The sequence below is a fragment of the Callospermophilus lateralis genome, chromosome 7, assembly GCF_048772815.1.
Source record: "Callospermophilus lateralis isolate mCalLat2 chromosome 7, mCalLat2.hap1, whole genome shotgun sequence".
Lineage (NCBI taxonomy): Eukaryota > Metazoa > Chordata > Mammalia > Rodentia > Sciuridae > Callospermophilus > Callospermophilus lateralis.
This window is the reverse complement of record NC_135311.1, coordinates 101837950-101861236: the sequence shown is the minus strand read 5'-3', so window position 1 is coordinate 101861236 and position 23287 is coordinate 101837950. Positions and strand designations below refer to the sequence as shown.

The 23287-nt window shown below is 53.2% G+C and overlaps 2 protein-coding genes across 4 annotated transcripts in view; one reads left to right on the top strand and one right to left on the bottom strand.

Moving 5' to 3' along the window:
- Nucleotides 1–13469, top strand: part of Acot11 (acyl-CoA thioesterase 11) — a 48588-nt gene extending 35119 nt beyond the window's left edge. For all 3 annotated transcript variants that reach the window (XM_076860297.2, XM_076860300.2, XM_076860298.2), the window contains 9 exons: nt 131–250; nt 890–1034; nt 2150–2205; nt 3717–3783; nt 4071–4154; nt 4784–4917; nt 7184–7315; nt 7905–8031; nt 8875–13469. In XM_076860297.2, coding sequence (XP_076716412.2) covers nt 131–250; nt 890–1034; nt 2150–2205; nt 3717–3783; nt 4071–4154; nt 4784–4917; nt 7184–7315; nt 7905–8031; nt 8875–9030 — 1021 coding nt within the window. In that variant the 3' untranslated portion in view covers nt 9031–13469. The remainder of the gene's footprint in view (nt 1–130; nt 251–889; nt 1035–2149; nt 2206–3716; nt 3784–4070; nt 4155–4783; nt 4918–7183; nt 7316–7904; nt 8032–8874) is intronic.
- Fam151a (family with sequence similarity 151 member A) lies at nt 9156–22319 on the bottom strand. The gene is made up of 8 exons (XM_076860301.2): nt 22193–22319; nt 20392–20535; nt 15276–15428; nt 14064–14223; nt 11960–12184; nt 11075–11214; nt 10271–10414; nt 9156–9829 (listed from the first exon to the last, which is right to left on the bottom strand). The coding sequence occupies exons 1-8, from the start codon at nt 22317–22319 to the stop codon at nt 9156–9158; spliced, it is 1767 nt and encodes a 588-aa protein (XP_076716416.2).
- Nucleotides 22320–23287: the final 968 nt, after the last annotated feature.

Sequence of the window (23287 nt, the reverse complement as noted above, 5' to 3'; positions counted from 1 at the left end):
GGGTTGGGTTAGAGGGTGGTACTCCGATCCCAGGATGAGTCTGGGTGTGGGGGCATGTTCAGGCTGGCGCAGGCCAGTGGCTGAAGCCCTGGGGGACACATCTCCTGTCTCCTCACTCCCTGCCCCTCAGCCGGCTCTGCCGTGGGCACCCCACACTGAAGGCTATCGAGATGTTCCACTTCCGAGGTCCGTCCCAGGTTGGAGACCGTCTGGTGCTCAAGGCCATTGTGAACAACGCCTTCAAGCATAGGTGAGGAGCTGGGCTGGGTGGGGCTGAGGGTGCTCCCTGACCCCACAGAGGAGCTTTATGCAAACCTGCCAAGACCTTCACCCTGTGGACCAGGTCTAGACCCTGCCTGGCTGCCAGTCCCTCCCCATCACCCAAGTGCAGCGCCAGAGTTCCCTCCTCTGGAAGCTCCCCTGGATCCACTGCTGCCCACTCTGTAGGGTCAAGGGTCCTGGGCAGCACGTGGGTAGCAGCGACTGAGCTGGTAGCACCTGGCTGCGAGGGCGCCTGGGAAATCTGTAGAATGGGCATTTCCTCCAGCAAGGTGGTCCATCTCCACCTCTCACAATGACCCTTGAGGTCTGACGTGACCTTTTAGGACTGCTTCTGTGTTTGTAGGCTCATCCCCTGCTGTGAGCCCACGAAGCACTGACTGGACAGGACTGTCCATTTCTGTGTCTCACAGGCTGGGCCCGGTGCTCTGTGCCCTGTAAACACTCTGTAATCAGTGATGGAAGGGGACACTTCTAGGTTCCTGCCAGTGGGACTCTGTGCACCGTGTGTGTGTGTGTGTGTGTGTGTGTGTGTGTGTATGTGCACTTGCTGGAGAGGGGCATGGCTGGGAAGTTCTGTCCAGTGTGGCAGCCAACCCTTCCCTCTCAGCATGGAGGTGGGCGTGTGCGTGGAGGCCTATCGCCAGGAGGCTGAGACCCACCGGCGACACATCAACAGCGCCTTCATGACCTTTGTGGTCCTGGACGCAGATGACCAGCCCCAGATGCTGCCCTGGATTCGGCCTCAGCCTGGGGTAAGCTGGGGAGCACCATTCCCCCCATGAGCTCCCTCCCCTCCTCTCTGCCTCTGACAGGCCTGGGGACTGAGGGGCCTGGCCCTGGTGCTCTGCTGGGGCCCAGCCAGCTCTGAGTGCCCTGGCCATGACTTTGGGGTGTCCCTGGGGTAAAGGCACACTGGGCAGGACTTGGATTGGGTGTATGGGTCTGGCTGGTGTCAGGTGTTCATGGTCCTGCAAGCGCCTGCAGAATTGGGAAGAGGCCTGGCATTTGGGTCAGAACCTCACCTCGTCACATTCGCATGGGTGGCCTCCTGAGCTTTCAGCCCCCATCTATAAAATGGGTGTGTCTGTGTTCCCTGCCTCCCAGGGCTGTGGGGCTCACGGGGTGCCTGGCTAAGCCTGGAAGTCTTCAGAGATGTCAGGATGAGGGGACAGGGGAGTGAGAGGCACAGGGTGAGTGAGGGTCAGGGCCTGGGCTCAAAGGCTGTCCAAAAATGCTGCTTGTGCTTCTCGTGGACCAGGTGATGACCTTGTAGTGGCCACCTCGTCTTTTCTAGGAAAGTCCCCTGCCGCAGGGAGCAGGCAGGCAGGAGTAGCTGGGGGTGGGGGTCCAGCCTGGGGTGGGGGCTGCAGCCTTTGGTGCTCACGAGTGGGGACTTAGGTGGGCTCCAGGCCAGGCCATCTGAGCTCTGATCCCCCGGACCCCGAGACCGTGGGCAGCCACACAGCTCTGAGCATCAGTTTCCTCCTATGTAAAATGGGTGGACTTGGGGCTGCTGTAAGAGTGGATGGCATTGCAGGGGGAGTCCGTGGGCCAGCGGCTGGTTCACAGCAAGTACCCAGTAAACGTGACCACTGCAGATGCCCTCTAAGGATCCACATCTCCCAGAGGAGGAAACAGGCCCAGTGAGGGGAGACGGCGGCCCCAAGGCCGTTCACAGAGGCCTGGTGCTGCGGCCCAGTGCCCTCGTACTTTCCTGGCTGGGATCTTTTAACTCTGGCTGCCACCGTGAGACATGAGCTCCACTTGAGGCTCCAAGGCCTCTCCTGGCCCTGGGGACAGTTAGGTGCAGAGTTGGGGTTAGCTGGTTGTGTCGGCCACCCCACACCTGTCCCCACTTCCTTCCCAGGAGGGCGAGCGACGGTACAGAGAGGCCAGTGCCAGGAAGAAGATCCGCCTGGACAGGTGAGTGGGGGCGCACGGCAAGTTTCAGGGTTCTGTGCTGCTCCACTGACCCCAGGACACTTGACTTCCCTCAAGGCTGCTCATGGGCTAAGGCTTTTATTTTGGCCTCATTTATATAGTGGTCTTATGACCCATTTTTGTAGGGGTAAGGACATTGAGGACATAGGGGTTAGGTGGCTTGATCCCAGGGACAGAGATAGGTGCCACTATAGTCTGCATTTGAACCTAGCAGTTGTTGATAGACCTTTGTTTTATTTACCTATTTTTATGTGGTGCTGAGAATCTAACCAAGTGCCTCACACGTGCTGAGCTACGACTCCAGCCCCAGGCCTGGGTGATTTTAAATCCTGTATTCATCACATCAACCCTGAGGTCTGTGTGTCAGATGAAGAAAGAAAGACTTAGCTGAGCATGGTGGCACACGCCTGTAATCCCAGTGACTAGGAGGCTGGGGATCTCAAATTTTAGCCTAATGTGGGCAACTTAGCAAGGCTCTGTCTCAAAAAAAAAAAACAAAAAACAAAAAACATAAAAGGACTAGGGATGTGGCTCAGTGGTAGAGAGAGAGCCCCAGGGTTCAATTACAAAACAAACAAACAAACAAAAAAAAAAACCTCCTGGGCACAGTGGCACTCACCTATAATGCCAATGACTTGGGAGGCTGAGGCAGGAGGATCACAAGTTCAAAACCAGCCTCAGCAACAGCAAGGTGCTAAGCAACTGGGTGAGACCCTGTCTCTAAGTAAAATACAAAATAGGACTGGGGATGTGGCTCAGTGGCTGAGTGCCCCTGAGTTCAATCCCCAGTATGTCCCCAAAATAAGTAAATAAATAAATAAACAAAATAAAAAGGGGTAGGGATGTGGCTCAGTGGTGGAGAGCTCTGGGATTCAATCACCAGTACTGGAAAAAGAAAGAAAGAAAGAAAGAAAGAGAGAGAGAGAGAGAGAGAGAGAGGGAGGGAGGGAGGGAGGGAGGGAGGGAGGGAGGAAGGAAGGAAGGAAGGAAGGAAGGAAGGAAGGAAGGAAGGTTGGTTCTGAGAGGGGGCATCATTGCTAGTGACCGGACCCTGGTATGACTGCCTGCAGAGCAGCACTTTATACACTGAGTGCTGTAAGGCCAGGGGGCCACAAGGGGTCACAAGCCATGGCTAGTAAGAAAGTGGCCCTTGGTGGCATGCTCGCCATATGCCAATGTTCTTCTGTAAAGTCCCACTGAGCCACATCCCTAGTCCTTTTATGATCCCATTTCACAGAGGAGTACACGGAGGCCTAGGGTGGAGTTGCTCAGCAGAACATGGGGACAGAGCCTTAAACCCTGCTCTCCCTCACAGCCTGGTCCCCTCTGGCTCTTTGGGGCCTGGCTGAGGTCCTGAGCTCTCAGGTGTTGCACAGTCCAGTCTCCCTAGCCAGACAGGACAGGAGTGCCTGACCCCACTGGGCTCTGCACAGGGCCTGGTAAGCGGCAATGAAGTCTGTGGAGGGTGATGGCTCTTCTTCCCTCCCTCCCAGGAAGTACATTGTGTCCTGCAAGCAGGCGGAGATGCCCCTCTCTGTTCCCTGGGACCCTAGCAACCAGGTAAGGCTCTCTGCTCCCAGGGGACAGCCCTCAGGCCCACCAGGGTCCCCTCACCCTCCCTATTGGAAGGAGACCTGAAGGGAACAGGACTAGGGAGGCCGACGCCTTGCTCAGAGGGTTAGTCTTCGAGGGGCTTGCCTACGGGCCCTGCTTGGCGGAAGGGTGCTGAGGCCTGAGAGCAGCTTGTCTGGGTCAGAACCAGCCTGCACTTCCTTCCCCAAGGCCTCAGTGTGGCCTTGACCCAGGAGCCTCAGGAGGGGCGGGCAGCCTCTGTGTGCTCTTCCTAGGTGTACCTGAGCTACAACAACGTGTCCTCCCTGAAGATGCTCATGGCCAAGGACGACTGGGTGCTCTCCTCGGAGATCAGTCAGGTAGCTGACCCTGCCCACCCACGTTTTCTCTCCCTTCTGAGTGGCCAGAGGAGGCTGGTGGCTGGTGACAGGACCTCTCAGGCCACTTATGGCAGAAGGGGATCTCTTCAAAGCAATTCAGTGAGACCATGAAACCAACCCAGTTCTAGAAACATGCCTGTCCCCAGGACCTGGAGCCCCAGCCCTTCCCTCCTGCCTGCATGTCTGCTGCTCTCTACCCAACACCCCTCCCTCCCTCTGCCCCTTCTATCGTGAGTCCCCGCGGGGATGAGGGAAGTGGAGTAGCATCTGAGCTCTGCCACGCTTACCTGCACCTTGGACAAATCAATTGCCCACCGGTGATGCGAGGAGTCACAGGGACACCTGCTCTGAGGAGCCCCTGCATTGCAGCCTCAGGCACTGCTTAAGATACCTTCCGGTCGGTCCCTTTGTGCTGACTTTGATCAGGGATCCATTCTGTGGGATGCAGCTGAGGCTGAGAGAGGTTTAAGCGCCAGTTCACAGTCACCAGCGAGTCAGTGGCCACCCTGAGCTTTCAGCCCCTGCCCCCAGCATCCCAGGCAGCACCCCACCACCCAGCACAGTCTGGGGAGGAGGTGCAGGGCTGAGGCTGCCCTTGGTCCATGCAGGTCCGCCTGTACAGCTTGGAGGAAGACAAGTTTTTCTCCTTCCATCTGGAGATGGTGGTGCACGTGGATGCAGCCCAGGCCTTCCTGCTGCTCTCAGACCTGCAGCGCAGGCCGGAGTGGGATAAGCACTACCGGTGAGGGCCTGGGGGCTAGCCAGGCTGGGTCCCTTCTCAGGACTGGGGTGGGATGTGGTATCTCCTGTGGAGCTGTCCTACCTCATGCTCACCCCTGCTGGCCTTCAGTGGGAACTAGGAGTGTGGTGGGAGATTGTAGTCATGTTAGGTGGGGTCAGGGTCATAGGCATTTTTAGCCCTCAGGGAAGAGACTGAGCCTGGGATTGGACTTGGGGGCCTGGATTTAAGTCCTCTTTTTGCCCTAACTAGCTGTGTGACTTGGGACCCCACTTCCTTTCTGGGCCTCAGTTTCCTCCCTCTTAATATGGGTACTTGGAATGGGAATCATGGATTTATACTCAGAGGATATTCAAACCACATTCTGTGGAGTTCTGCTCCAAGGGGGCCCAGGGATTGCTTGGAATGAGGTTGGGAGGCTAGGGGTGGGTGGGGCTCCCTCCCATGTTTAGACCATCTAAGTAAAGTGGCCAACTTGCAGAATTTAGTTTGTCAATTTTTTTAAGCATATATGTGAATGTTACTTTTATTTATTGACACCAGGGATTGAACTCAGGGGCACTCAACCACTGAGCCACATTCCCAGCCCTTTTTTTTCTATTTTATTTGGAGACAGGGTCTCACTGAGTTGCTTAAGGCTTCACTAAATTGCTGAGGCTGGCTTTGAACTCACGATCCTCCTGCCTCAGCCCCCCAAGCTGTTGGGATTACAGGTGTGCACCACCACGCCTGGCCAATGTTACTTTTAAATATAGTGATTGACTATGAATGTTATTCCTTTGAATACATTTGTTCCCCAAATTTACTGAGTCTTCATATATCTTCTTTTTTTTTTTTTTTTTCCCCTCAAGCAAGCAGGAATCTTTTTGAAAAAGGAAGGTGAGAAAAAGACTCAGAACTCCTACTGCAGGGCTCCTGGGAGAGGCAAGAGTGCCTGATTCTTTATATATTTTCTTGAATTTAGTCAGGGAAGATAAATATTTTTTAGGAAAATAGCCAAAATGTCAGTGCTCAATATAGGAAAGTTAATGTTTAAACTTGTGTTTTCTTCAAGACCCTCAAAGCATTTTCTGTTATGCAAACACCTAGGTCTGGGGGTCTTTGGTCACCTCTCCAATGGCTTACATGAGGAGCCTCCATAAGGAGGGTCTGTGGGTCTGGCAATACAGGGAACTGTCATTTGGCAAGTTGATTTTTTGTTTTCTTGATGCTGGGGGCCAAACCCAGGGCCTCATGCATGCTAGGCAAATGCTTTACCATGAGCCGTACCTATCACAGTTGACTTAAGACAACTTGGCTTTCCCCTTCCTACCTGGTCTGCCTGTCCCAGTCTGGCCTGCTTGGCAGCATCGAACCTGCTGAAGATCTCTTCACAGGAAGGGTAGTGCTGCTCTAAAGAGCCCAGGCCTGCTGGGTGCACTCTGGGAGACTGAGAGCTGGTGGGTGGTGGATGTGGGGAGGTGGGGTGTTGGAGGAGGTGGGCTAGTGATCATATGGAATCTTGATACTTGATGGCCTCTGGCATCCCTTGAAGGTAGAGAATCTCCAGCCTGTTTCCCTTTCCCCTGCCCACAGCTACCCCACTCCCAAGACAGCCTCCCAGCGTAGGGGGAGAGCCAGGGAGGTGGCTGGTCTGGACATGGCTGTACATATCTGTGTGGTTCTCCACGTGTGCTGACGTGAACCTGCGTGCATGTACCTGGGTATGTGTGTGCCGTGTGTGTCTGAGGTTATGGTTCTCTGCCTGGAGGCTGAAATCCAAGCCCTGTGTCCCTCTTAGCTCTTCAGTTAGGGACAGGTGATTGCCCTGCCTCAGCCCCTAGTCTATAATATGGGGATTCTGAGGGTGCCCACTGCACAGGGCTGTGCCAGAGACATAATATGCATGTATTCCTGAAAATAGTACCTGGCACACAGTGGGTACACACTAAAAATAAACCACAGCTACCAAGCCTTCACACCTCTGTGGGACATACAGATGTACACAGATGCGTGTTCACAGTTATCTACCCGTGTCTGTCACGTGTGAATGGGTTTATATGTGGCTTTGTCCCTGTGTATTTGCTTGTGTCTGTGTGAATGTGCCTGTGCCTGTGTCTGCATGTGTCCTTGGCTAGGCCTTCTGTCTGGGTCCTGCTGACTAGTGCAGGGAAAGAAGTCTCCATCACAGATGGTGCTGAGGGCGGCTGTGGCATGAGGGGCCCAGCAGACCCACTGTCCCATGGGAGTGGGTGTGGCTCCCTGGGCCCTGAGCTCTGGCCTCCCCCAGGAGCGTGGAACTAGTGCAGCAGGTGGACGAGGATGATGCCATCTACCACATCATCAGCCCTGCCCTTGGTCGTGATGCCAAGCCCCAGGACTTTGTGATCCTGGCCTCACGGCGCAAGCCTTGTGACAATGGGTAGGTGCCTACCTTCTGGGGATGCAATAGGTGGTCAGCTGGGGAGGCCTCGTCCCCCTCCCTGGGGAGGGAGCATCAGCCTGGAGTTAGACTCTGCTTCCCATTGGTTGTGGGATCCCAGGCCCCACTAGATTTTTCTGGGATGCCGTGGTTTACTGTGGTTAAGGTGGGAAATGAAGGCTCACACTTCATCTTGAGTCACCTCTGCCCTAAAGCAGGGCCCTCTGTGGCCTGGGTGGCCAAAGTTGCCACACTCAAGGCCCTGGACAAGGCACTTCTCACATGCACTCCTTGGACTCTCCTCTTGGTGACTGGAGGGCCATGAGCCTGTCAGCTCTCCCACTGGTGGGGAGGACAAGATAGTGGTGTCCCTTCTGCCCTAGACAGGGGCAGGAGGATGAATAAAATCACATGCGGCTCTCCCGCTGCCTGTCCACAGTGGAGGGACTTTTCCAGGCGACCCCCAAGTGGGTGGTGTAGCTGCCTCTTCTCCCCAGCCTGGCCTGGAGCCAAAGCTCAGGCTTGGGGGATGGGGTGGACCCTTCCTTCTATGGCTGATCTCTGCCCCCTCCGCTTCCCTCCACTCCAGGGACCCCTATGTCATTGCAATGAGGTCAGTCACGCTGCCCACACACTGCGAGACACCAGAGTACCGTCGTGCGGAGACCCTCTGCTCAGGCTTCTGCCTCTGGCGCGAGGGGGACCAGTTGACCAAGGTGAGGCCTGGCGTCCAACAGCATTTTTTTGAACTACACTGAGCTCAGTGCTGCTGGGCTAGGACAAGTCCAGACCTGGATCCCCTTCCAGCATCCTCCCTCTCCCAACCTGGGGGAGCCTCAGAGTATCGGAGGCTGGAAAGGAGGCTGCATTAAGATCTGATGGGTGCGACTAAGTGAGAGCCTGGAGAAAGCTCAGGATGCCGACAGCAGAAGGCTGGGTTCTGATCTAAAAATTCATCTCATTATTTATTTACTTGTGTACTTCTTGTCTGGGAAGGCTTTATATGGCTCTGAGGCCCATAAAACTCAGCAAGGCAGTCTGCGTTAATTGAAAAGGTGGGGAGGAGGCCGAGAAAGGGGGACTGCAGCTCCCACACCGGCTCCCAGCTCCTGTGGGGCCTGCAGCTCCAGTCTGGTGAGCCTCAGCCAGTGTTGGCTACATGAACACACTTGAGCCAACAGACTCAGGGTGGGCCATGCTCCAGGCCGAAGTCCAACGTTTCTCTGCAGCCGCAGAGCACCTTTATTTAAGGGGGATTCTGTAGGAGGTTCTGGAGACCTAGCCCCTTCCCTGAATGCCACGTAACTGAGGGAAAAGATGCCCAATGACAGTACAGTGGGTGGTGACTGGCAGCCAGGGTTGTCAGCACCCTGAGGAGGCTCAGGGGAAATGGGCTGGAGAAGGTCACGCCTATCAACTGACCTTCAAGACTCCACGGAGCTGGGCTGTATCTGCAGCTCTCCCAGAAGGCGACTCTCCCCACCCCCGCCTCATGCCCATGGGTGGGCCATGCCCCTCACCCTTCTCTGCTTCCCTGAGCATGGCTTCCTGCTCTTCAGGTGTCCTACTACAACCAGGTCAGCCCGGACTTCCTCAACTACGTGACCACCAACGTGTCCGGCCTCTCCTCGGAGTTCTACACCACCTTCAAGGCTTGCGAACGTTTCCTTCTGGACAATCGCAATGACCTGGCCCCCAGCCTCCAGACCCTCTAGGCTCCCCTCCAGCTGCCCCAAGGACTCTCCTTCCGTGCGAGGAGGAAGACAGAGGCATTTATTCCTCCTGCCTCCCGCAGAGAAGCCTGGACCTAGGAGTTGGCTGGCCCGGCACCACTGGGCGGTCAGTTTCTGCCTACATCTGCCCACGAGTCCTTGTGGTACCCCTGGGGGGGCCTGCAGTAGACTCTGGTCCTGTCCACCCCGCTGGCTGCCAGCAGCCCTGCCCACACAGCTGTACAGCTGCTCCCAGTGGGGCTGTGCTGCACTGTGACGGTGGCCCGGGGGGAGGCTGCCAGCAGCCTGGCCATGGCTCCTACCATGCTCTGGTCCAGTGGCCTGGCTTGCAGCTGGAAGGACACAGGTTGCCAGAGTCCCTGGCAGAGCTCCAGCATATCCATGAGCAGCCGCTCCCCATAGCCACTGCCTAGCACCTCCTCGGGCCAGCTGGGTGCCACGGTCACATGGGGGAATACCTCAGCCACAGCCTTAAGGAACTCTTTGCCAGCCGTGTGGCCAGGGACCACAAAACTCCCATATGAGATTGTGGCCCCGACCCACACAGGCCGAGGCAGGTGGCCAAGGGCTGAGAGGTGTGCCAGGATGGCCAGGGACGGACGGAGGGCTGCGGGCTCTGCTATGTGCACGTGGAGGCCCCAGCGCCCAGGGCGCGTGGCCAGCTGCAGCAGGCATGACTCCAGTGTCAGGGCAGCGCTGCCTGGGGCACGGACGATGGGCACAGGGTCCCCGGCTGCAGTTCCCTGGAGACCAACGTCCAGCAGGATCACGCCTTCTCTGTCTGGAAGAGGCAACCGTGGCTGGTCTCAGATTCCCACGGGAGCCAGAATCTCTTGTTAAAAGGTCACAGGGTGGGGTGGGGGTGTGGCTATGGGGACGGCCTTGCCTCTCTAGAATCCTCTAACCTTGTTCTGGGTTCCAATTGTCAAGACTAAAGTGATAAGCTGCCAGCTCAGCTCTTGGTCTTTACTTGTGACATAGACCTGGGGCAGATGCCAGCTCCTCCTATAGCATCATGTGACTGAGGACTCAAGAGTGCTGGTCTGAAGGCCAGGAAGCCAGTGCTCTTGAGAATACCGCACTCCCCAGGCCCCACCCTACTTTGTATCCAGTGTGTGGCTTCTAAGGGCCCACGTTGCCATGGTAACCGAGGTCCAAGGTCCACTGGCAAAGGACACCCTTGCAGGTCAGCTAGGGGTACCAGGGCTGTAGACAAACTTACCAGGGAGCGTGATCATTGCTGTTCTGCCATTGCCTTGCACTTCTGGAAGCAGCCACTCCACGTCCAGACCATCACCCGCAGGTGGCTGGAGAATAGGGATCAGGCTGCTGCCGGTGTAGTACACTCGCTTCCTTGTGGTATTTACTGTGGGGTCCAAAATTGTTGAGATGAAGTGGCGACCATTCAGAGTGCCTTCCATATGCCCCGATTCTATCATATTCCAAGACTCTTGCTGTCATCTCCCCACTTTGACAGACCAGGAGAAGTGATTTGCCCAAGGTCCTTCAGCGGTTACTGGATTGGAACTGGATGGAACCAGAGCTAGCTGTTCCCACAGCTAGTATCCTCCCCCTCACTTAGGTGGCTCCCACAGTGGGGATGTGGACTCTGATGGGACCCCCTGTGACCACTCAGCTGCAGGGTCAAGGGAGCAAATATGTACAGTAGCATCTGGATTATTAAGTCTTACCCACAGAGAGACTCTGCTACATGGAAAGTCTATAGGGTTGGAATTTGCTGAGTTCTGATAAGAGCTCTGCCTTGTTAAGATCTGATGACATATAAACTCTGTAACTGTTTACACCTGTTTCCCTACACATAAATTGGAACTCCGGCTTCATGAATATGACACTTAAATAGAATGCCATCCCGGGGCTAAGTTGCAATAGCAGAATCTCTCCTCCTATTCCACCCAGGATCTTCCCCTCCTGATGTTCCTTCCCCCCAGCTCTGCTCCAGGGCCCACCCAGGGGCTGCCCTATGCAGAATCCAACCCACACCACCCTCCCCAGGCTCCTTCCTTACAGGCCTGCTGCTTGAACTGTGACAGGACAGGCTCAAAGAGGTCATAGTAGACTTGGTGGGCGGCGGTGTTGTCCCGGATGTAGAGGAGATCATCCACTGACACGGGGTCGGAGGCGCCCTGCCACAGTGTCAGGCTGTACCTGGGCCCAGACAGCTGGCTCAGTGCCAGTCGGCCCAGCAAGACCCTCGGCTCCCCTCCTGTGCTCAGAACCAGAGGCTGGCTGGGCCCAAGGGTGGGGCACCAGTCCTCCAGTGTCACACAGCCCCTCCTCCCTGAGCATTGCCCATTCCTGGGGGTAACCGCAAGCCAAAGTCTGGAAGGACAGAGGAGCTGTCCACTCAGAGCTCTGCCTTAGGAAAGGGACAAGGACAGAGGGCAAGGTGTGGGGAAGAGGTCAAGTGTGAAGAGGGAAGTGGGCCACCTTGGGACTTTTGTGGGGAAGGGCTGAGAAAGGGAGGGTTGGGTGGCTGAGAGCTGGTTGCAGGGTAGGGTGAGGGGGGGGTCCCTTGAGCCCTATAGGGCTATTCTGGGCAGAGGTTGTAGGTGTAATCTCTGCAGCCCCAGGGGCATAGGTGGCCTATGGGAGGAAGCTGCCGGGAGATGGATTCTGTCTCATCTCAGAATAAACATTTGTTAACAGGCAGACAGTTACCCACCAATGGAAACCTGCCCTCCCCACCCCGAGAAAGTAGTGAGCAGCCTGTCACCAGAGGTATACAAATAAAAGACAGGGACATTGTAGGTGTGAGCACCAGTAGGGTTGGACAAGATGATCTTTAGGACTTTCTAGCCTAAAGGTCGGGATCAGGGATCTTCCCCCGGCATCTAATCCTGGAGGTGGGTTTGGAACCAGCAGGGGCGTGAGAGCAGCAGTGGGGTTTCACCTTTCCGACTGGCCCAGCAGCCAGCTGAAGTGGGGCCAGGCAGCCCGCACCATGACAGCCCGCACAGGGAAGGTGACCCTCTGTGGCAGCGCTCCCACCAGCTCCTGCATCTTCTCCACCATGGCTTGGGTGTAGGTGTTGTTTGGGAACAGGGGCATATAGAGGGTGGTCCAGCCTGGAGACAAGGTGGCTTGAGGATACTTCTCCTGGACCAGTGCCAGGAACCTGCAGAGAAGGGAGACACTGGTCTTTCAGAGCCACGCTGGTCCTGTCCTCTTGTTTACTCATCACAGCGAGAGGAAGTGGCGGGGCCTGTTGAATCTGTGACAGGAGGGCGGCTGCAGAGCCTGAGGAACAGAATGACTTGTTCACAGACCCACAAGTGGGGCGCGCACTCTGGAGACAGGGAAGTCTGGGTTCAGGCCCTGACTCTGACCTGCAGCTGGTCAACCTCTGGTTCTCAAATAACAGCATCACTTCTGAAAAGGAAGGGCTTCTTCTTCTCTGAACTCGGGATTGAACCCAGGGGCTCTTGATCAATCATCTACATCTCCTTTCCTTTTTAATTTAATTCTGTATTTTCAGATAGGGTCTCTCTAAGTTGCCAAGGCTGGCCTCGAGTTTGTGATACTTCTGGCTTAGCTTCCTGAGCTTCTGGGATTATAGGCATATGTCACCACACCTGGCAAATTTCAGACTTAATTTTTTTTTTCTTTCAAATTTTGCTTTTAAGCCAGGTGTGGTGGCTCACGCCAGTAATCTCAGAGACTGGGAAGTTGAGGCAGGAAGATCGTGAGTTCAAAGCTGGCCTCAGGGGCCTGGGGTTGTGGCTCAGCAGTAGAATGCTCGTCTAGTACGTGCAGAACGCTGGGTTCGATTCTCAGAGCCACATAAAAATAAAATGAAAGTACTGTGTTGAACTACAACTAAAAACCAAAATATTAAAAAGAACCCAGCCTCAGAAACTTAGTGAGGCCTCAGGAATTTAATTATACCCTGTCTCCAAATAAAATATAAAAAGGACTGGGATGTGGCTCAGTGGTGAAGTGTCCCTGGGTTCAATCCCTGGTACAAAAAAAAAAATGCTCTTATGCAAATTTTAACATGCAAACAATCCCTCCTCCCCACATCATGAGTAAAATCAACACTCCAAGAAGACTAACCATATTTCTCTTGGTCCATTGACTACATTTTCACACTACTACTTTCCAAGTGTTCCAGTTGGAGAGACACATAAACGTTGGATGGATGGTTTGATGAACAGATGGGGTGAGAGAGAAATGGAAGGTAAAGAGCATGGAGCTTAGAAGGACAAAGGCCTAGGTTTGAATCTCTGCTCTGCTAGTAATAGATGTAGGCAGGTCATTTGACTTCCATAAGATAGTTCCTATATTTGTAAACCCAAGGCGATAGCACCTACCTCATTCTCATTGCAAGCGTTAAGTGGTATTCTTCAAGTAAAGTGCTTAAAACAGTGCCCGGGGTGTGCAATAAACATTCAACAAGTTGAGCCTCAATTTCTGTGATTTTTTTCACATCTGTAGAATGGGGAGGAAAACCCACTCCTCACCTAGCAGTGCTGCCTGCTTAAGGACCAAGTTAAGGACATCCCTTCCTTCCACACAAACCTCCTTTGCAACCCACTGCACACTCTGCAGCTGGTGTCCCAGGACTGTTAGTGGAAGGAGGTGCAGGGGGACTGGGATGGAGCCAATGTTTTAGACTTTTCTTGCAGCCAAGTCCTGAGCTTGGCCCTGTCTGCCCCCTGGGAGTCCACAGTGGGGGTGAAAACCTGTGAACGGTGATCACCCAATGAGATTGGGGCTGTGTTAGGAAGAAATTTGGGAACTGTGGGCCCCAGAGGAAGCCTCTCAGCAGCCTGGGAAGTCAGGTATGTTTCTGGAGATGGTAGTGACTGGGCAGAAGTTCTTCCAAAAAGGGGGAAAGGCACTCAAGACAGAGGGAACAGCATATGCAAAGAATCAGGTGAGATTACATGGTGGATTGAAGGCAGACTCAAGGAAGGTTCGCTAAATTCTCCTTCCATGCTAGGTGTTGACGGAAGAGGGCTGGATGCAGCTGGGGCAGAGAGGTGAACACTTACTGTGTGGCATTGACCTCAATTGGGAGGGGCACATTGGGGCCCCTTAGAATGTCAGCATTGAGCCACACGGGCCTCTGGACTTTTCCGGCTTCTGTCAGCTGCTGTAGGAGGTCCAGGGAGGGGCCCACGGCCTTGAGGCTCTTGAAGTCCAGTTTGATGCCTGTGGGGAGGAGGCAAGGGCTTGGGGAACTGGAAGATGTGACTCTAGCGGCTGAGCCAGCAGGTAGGGTGTGTGTGATGGAGTTTCGGGAAGGTGGGAAGACAGGGCAGATGGTGGCTGGGTGTGAGGACTGTCTTTTAAACAGAGCCAACCCAGAGAAGGGCTCGCCTCTAGAGCAGTGAGTCCCACCCGCTGTGGGGCGGAAGCAGAGGCCAGCTAAGGGCCTGGGCATGGGGATTCCTGGACAGGCTCAGAGGCTCCTGAACTACCAGGGCCTGCAGGGAAGTGGCGTGGCCGCCAGGAGGGGGTGTTTGAGGGAGCATCTAGGCACAGTCAGGCAATGCAAATGGAAGCCCATCTCATTCAGGGTGGTGAGGAGGTGGGGCTGGAAAATTAGAAAAGATATTGAAAGCCAGGCCAAGACAATGGGGAGCCTTTGAGGGTCAAAGCAGGAAAATGTTATGAAAATACTGGCCTTTTGGAATGGTCACAGTGTATGTGTGTGTGTATGTGTGAGAGAGAGAGAGAGAGAGAGAGAGAGAGAGAGAGAGAGAGAGACAGACCGCACGTGCACATGAGCACTCAGTAGGCAAGGGAAGGCCAGAGGGGCTGAGTTTGGGACAGGAGCCAGTGAGGAAGGAGGTCCAGGAGAGGGATGGCAGGGCTGGGGCAGCAGCTGAGTGGAGGGTGGGGGAGAGGGAGACACTAGGAGGGTGCCTGGGTCCTGAGGGTACCCGACACTGCGACATGGGGGCAGGTGTGAAGTTCAGCTCTGAACATCTTGCATTCAGTATTGTGGATCCAGGAGGGGACGCCCTGAACACAAGGGGCCCTTTGTAGTTTGCTCTGCACTGCTCTGGCACCTCATCTCGCCCGTGTGTCCAGGAGAGGACACCTGGATATGCACCTTTACTTCCCCACCTCACCCGGTCTTCACTGAGCCTGCGTGTCTGGCACACTGGGAGGGAAGTCAGGGCGGTGAGCAACTTGTGAGGACCCCTCCCCAGGACCAGAGAGCTGGGGTGCTGAGGAGGGGTTCAGGGTGCACATACCCTTCAGGGAAGAGGCTAGCACGGTCTCCAGCCACTGCTGCAGGGTGTTGTCACTGTAGATGGCAGGGGGATGGGCCATGATGGGGACCCCTGTTTCATTCGCGGTATTGAGCCCATGGACAGTAACATCTGCCTCCAAGACCATGGTGTTGCCTGTTTCAGGGTCAGAACACAATTCATTTTTAAAAACATTTTTTTCTCATCATAAGGGCATTATACATTTGTTATAGAACATTTGAAAATACAGAAAAACAGCAGAGGGAAATAGTTAGCCACATTTCCATCATAGCTCATGTTTTAATGGATTTTCTTTCATTATTGCCTATGGGTAATTTTTGCAAAGTTGAAAACTACCTTGCATTTATAATTTTTTTTTCTTGCAACATTATGAGACATTTTCACAATCTTCTTTACATCTCATTAAAACAAAACTGGATACAGTGTTGCACACCTGTAACTCCAGAGCCTCGGGAGGTTGAGGCAAGAGCATTACAAGTTGGAGGTCAGCCTGAGCAACTCAGCAAGCTCAGAAACTTAGAGAGGCCCTAAGCAACTTGGTGAGACTGTTTCAAAATAAAAATGAACATATAGAAAGGGCTGTGGATGTAGTTCAGTAGGAAAACACCACTGGGTTAATCCCTAGTTCCAAAAAAAAACCCCCAAAAAACAACAACAACAAAACTAGTCAAAATACCTTGTTGAGGGTATTCACTATGATGTGATTTACCATCCCCCACCCCTGAATCATTTTGTTTCTAATTTTTTGCCAAGATTTTCTGATCCCTCCTTATAGGATCTGAGTGCAGGCCAAAACAGGATAAAACAGGATATATATATATATATATATATATATATATATATATATACACAAACACACACATATATATAAATACCAGATACTTAAATATATATATGATTGAACCTGGGTCCTCAAAAATGCTAGGCAAACACCAGTGAGCTACAGCCCAATAAAGGATCATTTACAAGACTATATTATCAAGTTACGTTCTAGAGAGGCTGTTCTGCTTCAAATTTCCACCTAGAGAACAGGGATGGCCTCCCTCACCTACATACCTATCAGCACTGAGCATTGTTATTTTTATCTTTTAATTTCACAAGGTTAACTCCATCAGGAGAATGTCCTCGGATCCCTGTCTTTGAGAGTTCATCTAGTAGAGGCTCAGGCCTTTCTAAAAGTCTCTGAAGACCATGCAAGGGGTGTTTGAGTTTGGGAAGTGTAGTGGACTGAGGGGGGATTCAAGTCCAGCTTCCACAATATCACAGGCAACTAATGTTGGCAGGGGCCTTTCTCCAGTGTACTGAGCCTGACTGCTTTTGATCCCTCTAGCATGGCTCCAAGCCTCTTCTCTCTCTCTTTTTTAATATTTATTTTTTTCCTTAGTTGTAGTTGGACACAAACTTTTATTTTATTTATTGTATGTGGTGTTGAGGATTAAAACCAGGGCCTTGCACATGCTAGGCAAGCACTCTACCACTAAGCCACAACCCCAGCCCTCCAAGCCTCTTCTCTACAGAGTGTTCTAAACACCTACCTGTCCACATCATCATCCTGATAAAAAACAAATTAAAAAACTCACTAAAAACTCACCCATATTCCTGAGATTCAGATCCAAATTCTGTAAGGCCATCTTTACAGCCTTCATGACCAGACCCTGACACATTTTCCAGTTTTATCTCAGTTCTCTCTCCCTCCCGCTTGCCTTGGGTTCCAGCCACTCCACTTTTTCCAACTTTAACGTGCACAGAAATCATCCAGGAACTGTTAAAATGTAGGTTCTGATCAGTGGATGTGGGGCAGCACCAAGATTCTGCATCTCTAATGTGCTCCCCAAAGAGGTCCATGCTGCTGGTCCTTGGGCCACACTTTGAGTGGCAAGACTCTAGCTTGTCTTGTCTTTCCCATCTCTGGGTTCTTAGGTGTGGCTGCTACCTTGCAACCCTCTTCCCTCCACACCTCTCACCCAGGGTCGGGGGGAAACATCACTTCCTCAGGGAGCCCCAGTCTGCTCCATGCTGCCAGGAAGACCACTTTCTCCTTTGCGTGCTCAGCTAGGACGGTGCTCTTGCTCACCCGGTGCCAGCCCTCCTGAGTATCATTTCTGTGACAACAGGGTCTGGATGGGAACTGACCATCCCTCGAATTCCTGGTGCCTAGAGGGAACCAGGACTAAGAAAGTGCTTCAAAGATGGATGTTGAATGATGGGCTGAGTGCATCAATGGCAAAGTCAAGAACAGCCTGTCCAGGCCCAGGGAGATGCGAGAGGTCACCCAATGCCCTGGAGAATTTCAGCAGATTTGTTTAAACCAGGTGTCTAGGTTTCCAGGATGGAGGTCACTGACCATGGGCTGCTGCCAGCACTTCTTCCGTCAGCCCATTCCATCCTTGAGTTATACCTCGTGCTTCAAGGTGGCTGGGACCCTGCTGCTCTCATCAGTGAGAAGGGATGAGCTTCCCAGCTCCAGAACACAAGATATGGCCACAGAGCCGATTAGGATCCGTGAAGGGCTTTGTGAGTGTTGTGAAGATGGACTTTGTGACTGAAACATAAAGTTCTTTTGTATCTTAACTTTTGGCCACTTGGGAATGCAGTGAGAGGGGTCAAAGGTTCTGGGGCTCCATGAGGCCTAGGGAAGCCAGGCCCAAGGTGCACCTGGTAGATAAGAGGATGGCTTCAGAGGTGAGCATGAGGTCTCTCCCCTATTTCACTGGGGCCAGTTCTGGTCTGGTGGAAGTAGAGGTGCCTTGGGAGGAAACAGGGCAGGGTTGGGGGAGCCATGTTTCTGCATCCCAGTGACCTTCCCTTGAGACCCCAGGAGCATCTTAAAGACCGACCATGGCTGACTCATTTCTCATTCTTCCTCCTGGGTCGGGTCCACACAAATACTCACCGGATGGGACAAAATACTGGTGGAAATTGCCCTCTGGACCTAATTGGCCTCCTCGTAATCACCACCTGGACCAGCTTCTTCCTGAGGAATCTTTTCCCTTAAAAATTGTTTCATGGCTGGGCGTGGTGACATACCTCTTGTAATCCCAGCAGCTCGGGAGGCTGAGGCAGGAGGATGACTACTTTAAAGTCAGCCTTAGCAAAAGTGAGGCGCTAAGCAACCCAGTGAGACCCTGTCTCTAAATAAAATGTAAAATAGGGCTGAGGATGTGGCTCAGCGGTCGAGTGCCCCTGAGTTCAATCCCTGGTACCCTCCCCCCACCAAAAAAAAAAAAAAAGTTGTGTCATGCTTCCCAAGGGCTATCTTGCTTGGGGAGTGGGAACAAACAAACAAGGGACAAGAGAGATAGGACAGGATGGGGTTCCTGTGACCACAGTAGGAGCCCTGGTTCTCAGAGTGAAGGATGCTGCTCTCCAGAGGGAAGGGGACCTGCAGTTCCCAAGTCCTTCACCTACCCTCCCTGGGCCAGGAGGGTTAGGCATTGAGGAAGGACAGCATGGTGGCTGGGTGTGCAGACCTCCAATCCACACCACTGCCTTCCAGCCCTAGCCCTCACGCTGGCCAGCTGTGGAACCCTGGGCAGTTTCTCTGACCCCTGAGCTTATTACCTCATCTATAAGAAGTAGTAAAACGTCCCTGGTTAGTGTTCACCAAGTGTTAATTATTATTTGCACAGGGTAACTCACTTACCTAAGGTAACCTGGGACCACCTGGTTTATTTTTGTCGTCTCAGCATAATTCCCAATCCTGACCTCGTTCGCATCCAAACGTGCCCTGGCTTGGATGATAAATGGTCACCTTACGGGCCTACACTGTACAGAGTGGGGAGCTTAGCTGTAGACTAGTGAAGTCACTTGTCCCAAATCACTCTGCTGATAATGGCCAAGGGAAAATTAGAGCCCACTTCTGCCTGCCTTCCGGGTCTCCTCTCCACACAGATGACCAGTTACATCCAAGATGGTTTCACCAGCCCACCTCTATAGCAGCGCCCCTTTAGAAAGGCAATACCCTCCTCTAGAGGCCTACTACAGGCACCTGGCAGAATCCTCGGGAGGAAAGGAGGCCTGGGGCCTTGTCTGGACCCCTGGAGCTATGCTAAGGGGAGCCTGTGCAGTTCCCTGCTGGTGGCAGGGCCTGCTGGGGGGCTTGGCTGTCTTCTCAACTAAGGTCCTGCCTTGGTGAGGCCTTGATGGTTCCCACCAGTGTCAGGGCTGAGCTGGGAAGAACGTGGGGGTGGCAGGTCCTTTTTTCATTCCCTCAGTATTTTTCTCCCTGGATGAGTACTTCTCTGGCTTGGATCTCTGTCAGGGCAGAGGGCTCTTTGTCCTCCTAGTCACCAAGGAGTGGCACCCCGGGGACGGGTCAGCACCCTGTGTCTTCTGAAGTGGACTCAAGTCTGAGGACCATCCCCTTCAACTCTTACAGCTTAGAGCACCAGCACTTCCATGAACATTTTCTATTGAGCTTCCCAAATGTCCTGAAGGACAGAGAGTGTTTCCTCCTTGACCCAGGGATCAAGCCCAGGGCAGGGGCTTGGGCATGCCCTGTGGGGCTGCTGCCCCGGACTCCCCCACTGCCTAACCATTTTCTGACAGCACAGCCAAGAGTGAGTCCATGACTTCTATAAAATGGTGCCCATGAAGAGGGCTGCACAGTGTTCCCTGGAGAACCCCCGTCTGATGTGGATATGTGGGTCCCACCTGAGTAGCAGCTGACTGGTCACCCATAATCATTTTGCATCTGAGACTCAGAGGAGTCACATAAGCTGCTCAGGTGTTCAGCATTCATTTTAGTAGCTCCAGGATTCCAATTCAGATCTCTGGCTTCCTTAGACTTCAGGGCAGAGGCCTCCTTAGGAGGGGGCATCTGACAGGCCAAGGGACAGAGGGCAGTACAGTGGTGACTTTGGAATCAGACGTCTGCTCCGAATCCCAGGCTTGCAGCTCATCAGCTGCACTACCTGGAGCCAGTTCCTCAGTGTCCAGGGCCCCACTTCCCCAGGTGGAGTATGACAATAACATAAAGATGGCCATTCTAAGGCCGCAGTGACCATGGCTTCTCGGCCTCCCCTCTGCCCTCCTCCTCTCCTCCACCGCACCCCCACCCCCACCCCCAACCTGCCCCAGTTCTGGCAACTGGACTTACTGCTCAGGGCAGCCTTCATCTCTTCCTGGCTGTTGGCTGCGTGGTACCAGGTGACTGACAGGCCATCCAGGTGACTGATCTGCCCCAGGCTCAGCAGGTACTCCAGCATGTCCGCGTCCGGGCGGCAGACGTCCTGCTCACAGCCTGGAGTGAATGCCAGGAGCTGTTACTGTCCATCCTAGCCTCAGCCCAAGGTACTTACCTGTCACCCCCAACCCTCCCTGGACTCCCACCTTGTGCTGCAGGGGACTGTGAGGCACACAGTCCCTGGTGCTGCCAGAGAGGGAAAGGCTCAGGATTCTGGGGCCATGGAGGCTCTGGTGCTGCCTGGGCAGAGAGAGAGGGAGTTCACAGAGAAGGGGACATTCAAGGGGCCTTGAAGGATGGATGTATGTTTGACAGAAAATGGGGAAAGAACAGACAGAAAGAACAGCAGACATGAAGGCTCGGCCACGGGAAAGCATGGTTGTTTAAAGGAACGGCCACTGACCTGCTACAGATGGAGACGGGCCAGGCAAGGCTGGAGAAGAGGGCTAAGGCAGGTGGTGAAAGGTCTTAGGTGCCAGCAAAGGAGTGGGGTGGGTCCTGGGGGCAGGGAGTGAGTGGGTTGTTTAGAACAAGGTCACTGGCTCAATCCCTCTCCTCGGTCTATACCCAAAGGACTTAAAAACAGCATACTACAGGGACACAGCCACATCCATGTTTACAGCAGCACAATTCACAATAGCTAAATTGTGGAACCAACCTAGATGCCCTTCAATAGATGAAGGGATAAAAAAAATGTGGCCTATATACACAATGGAATACTACTCAGCAATATAAGAGAATAAAATCATGGCATTTGCAGGTAAATGGATGCAGTTAGAGAAGATAATGCTAAGTGAAGTTAGCCAATCCCAAAAAAACCAAATGCCGAATGTTTTCTTTGATATAAGGAAGCTGATTCATAGTGGGATAGAGAGCAAGAGCATGGGAGGAATAGACAAACTCTAGATAGGGCAGAGGGGTGGGAGGGGAAGGGAGGGGTCATGGGGTGATTAATGATGGTGGAATGTGATGATCATTATTTATCCAAAGTACATGTATGAAGATATGAATTGGTGTGAATATAATATGTATACAACCAGAGATATGAAAAATTGAGCTCTATATGTGTAATAAGAGTTGTAATGCATTCTGCTGTCATATATAAATTAAAAAAAAAAAAAAAAAGAAAAAAGAAAAAGCTCGCTGGCTGCAGAGAGGGACAGGTACTGGCAAGAGCAAGCTAGTGGCAGAGGGACTTCGTAGGAAGGGGAGGCCACTGCAGGGTCCAGGATTTCAGAGGTCTCAGAGGCGGGGCTGCAGGGAGAGTCGAGGGTGGAAGGCAGAGCCCTCAAGGTTCAGGAGCCAGGCATAGGCACCAGGCTCAGGGAATGTGGAGGCTCCCCCAGGTTCACCAAGAGAGGGATAAGGAGAGGGAGGGAGGCAGGGAGAGGCTGAGTTCAGCCCAGACTGTTGAGTTTGAGGAGCCCACAAAATTCCCAAGAGAGAATACCCATCTGAGGGCAAAGGAAGGCTGAGGTTTGGTGGTCTTCAGGCAACTGACCAGGGGAAAGAAAATCAGTGGGACCCTCCACCGGGGTTGAAGTCTTGGTAGGGCTGGGGTATGGAAGAGGCAGCTAGAGCTGTGGGTGGGGGTGAGTCTAGTTGGAGTAAGGGACAGGAAAAGATCTGATCAGCTGTTGGTAGGACAGCCTGGGTGGGAAAAGGAAGGACAGCAATGGGGAGACCAACTGTGTGGCTGCAGGATGACTCTTACCTGACCGAGTGCCCCGCTGTAGGGTGAAGCCCAGCACCATCCCAATGGTGAACAGCAGAGCCACACTGGCACTGCCCACAAGGACCCACTTGGTCGGATGCTCCGAGCAGCTCTTCCTGCAGGCCATGCTGACCCCTTCTAGAGAGTGTTCCCTTCCCTACTCCTCACAGCCCAGAGTCCCCACAGCTGAGATTGGGTGGGAGGCAGGAGATCCACCAGCACCTAATGCTCCTCCAGACTTGGCCGGCTCCTGCAGTCCTGGATGTCCCAGCCTGGAGACAGCTCCTTAAATCCCTCCTCCCTCCCCGCCCTCCTCCTCTTCCCCTCACCCTCCCTGCATCTTAACAGGTCAAGCAGAAAATCCTGCCATCCCCCAAATGACCTTTGAGCACAATAATAGGTAATGAAGGACATGGCCTGGGCCCCCACCCCTGCCTGTGGCTCCTGCCTGGGGGTTGGAAGGCCAGAGACCTAGTCCAGCTCAACCTTGTTTTCCTGGTGGTCTGGGGCAAACATCTGCCCTGCTCCTGGCCTCATTCTGTCCCTGTGGTGATTTGTAATGGCCTTTTCTCTTCTAACTCTAGGACTTTCTGCCCTGCCCCAGAAAATTCCTGGGTCAGGAAAGGGTTTGTGACAAGGAGAGATTAAATCTGCCCGAGTGACATAAATTTTCCTTTTATCTAAGATTACAGCTGGTGGATTGAACTGGGATCAAAGCTCTGCTCTGCAGGACACTCCTGCACCTTCCTGCATGGAAGTCCATGGGCAGTGGGCTGGATCCCCTTCTCGTGCAGAGGGAGCTCTAGGGGCTCCAGGATGCAAAGCAAATTTAGAGACTGCCCCTATTTCAGGGACCCTGGAACTTAAACGAATCCAGGAGTTACCTGTAATGAGCATGCACAGGCTTCAGAGTGCAGAGGCTGATAAAGAAATCCAGCAGGGGGCACTTGGTGACTGATTAGTGAGCGGGTTAGGAGCAAGGAGTCTGAGCTGGTTTGGTTCCCATTTTTTTTTGCTTTCATTACTACAAATAGTAACAAAATATATTATTCATCGATATCCTATAAAGTATTTCGCATCTTTATTATTTATTTA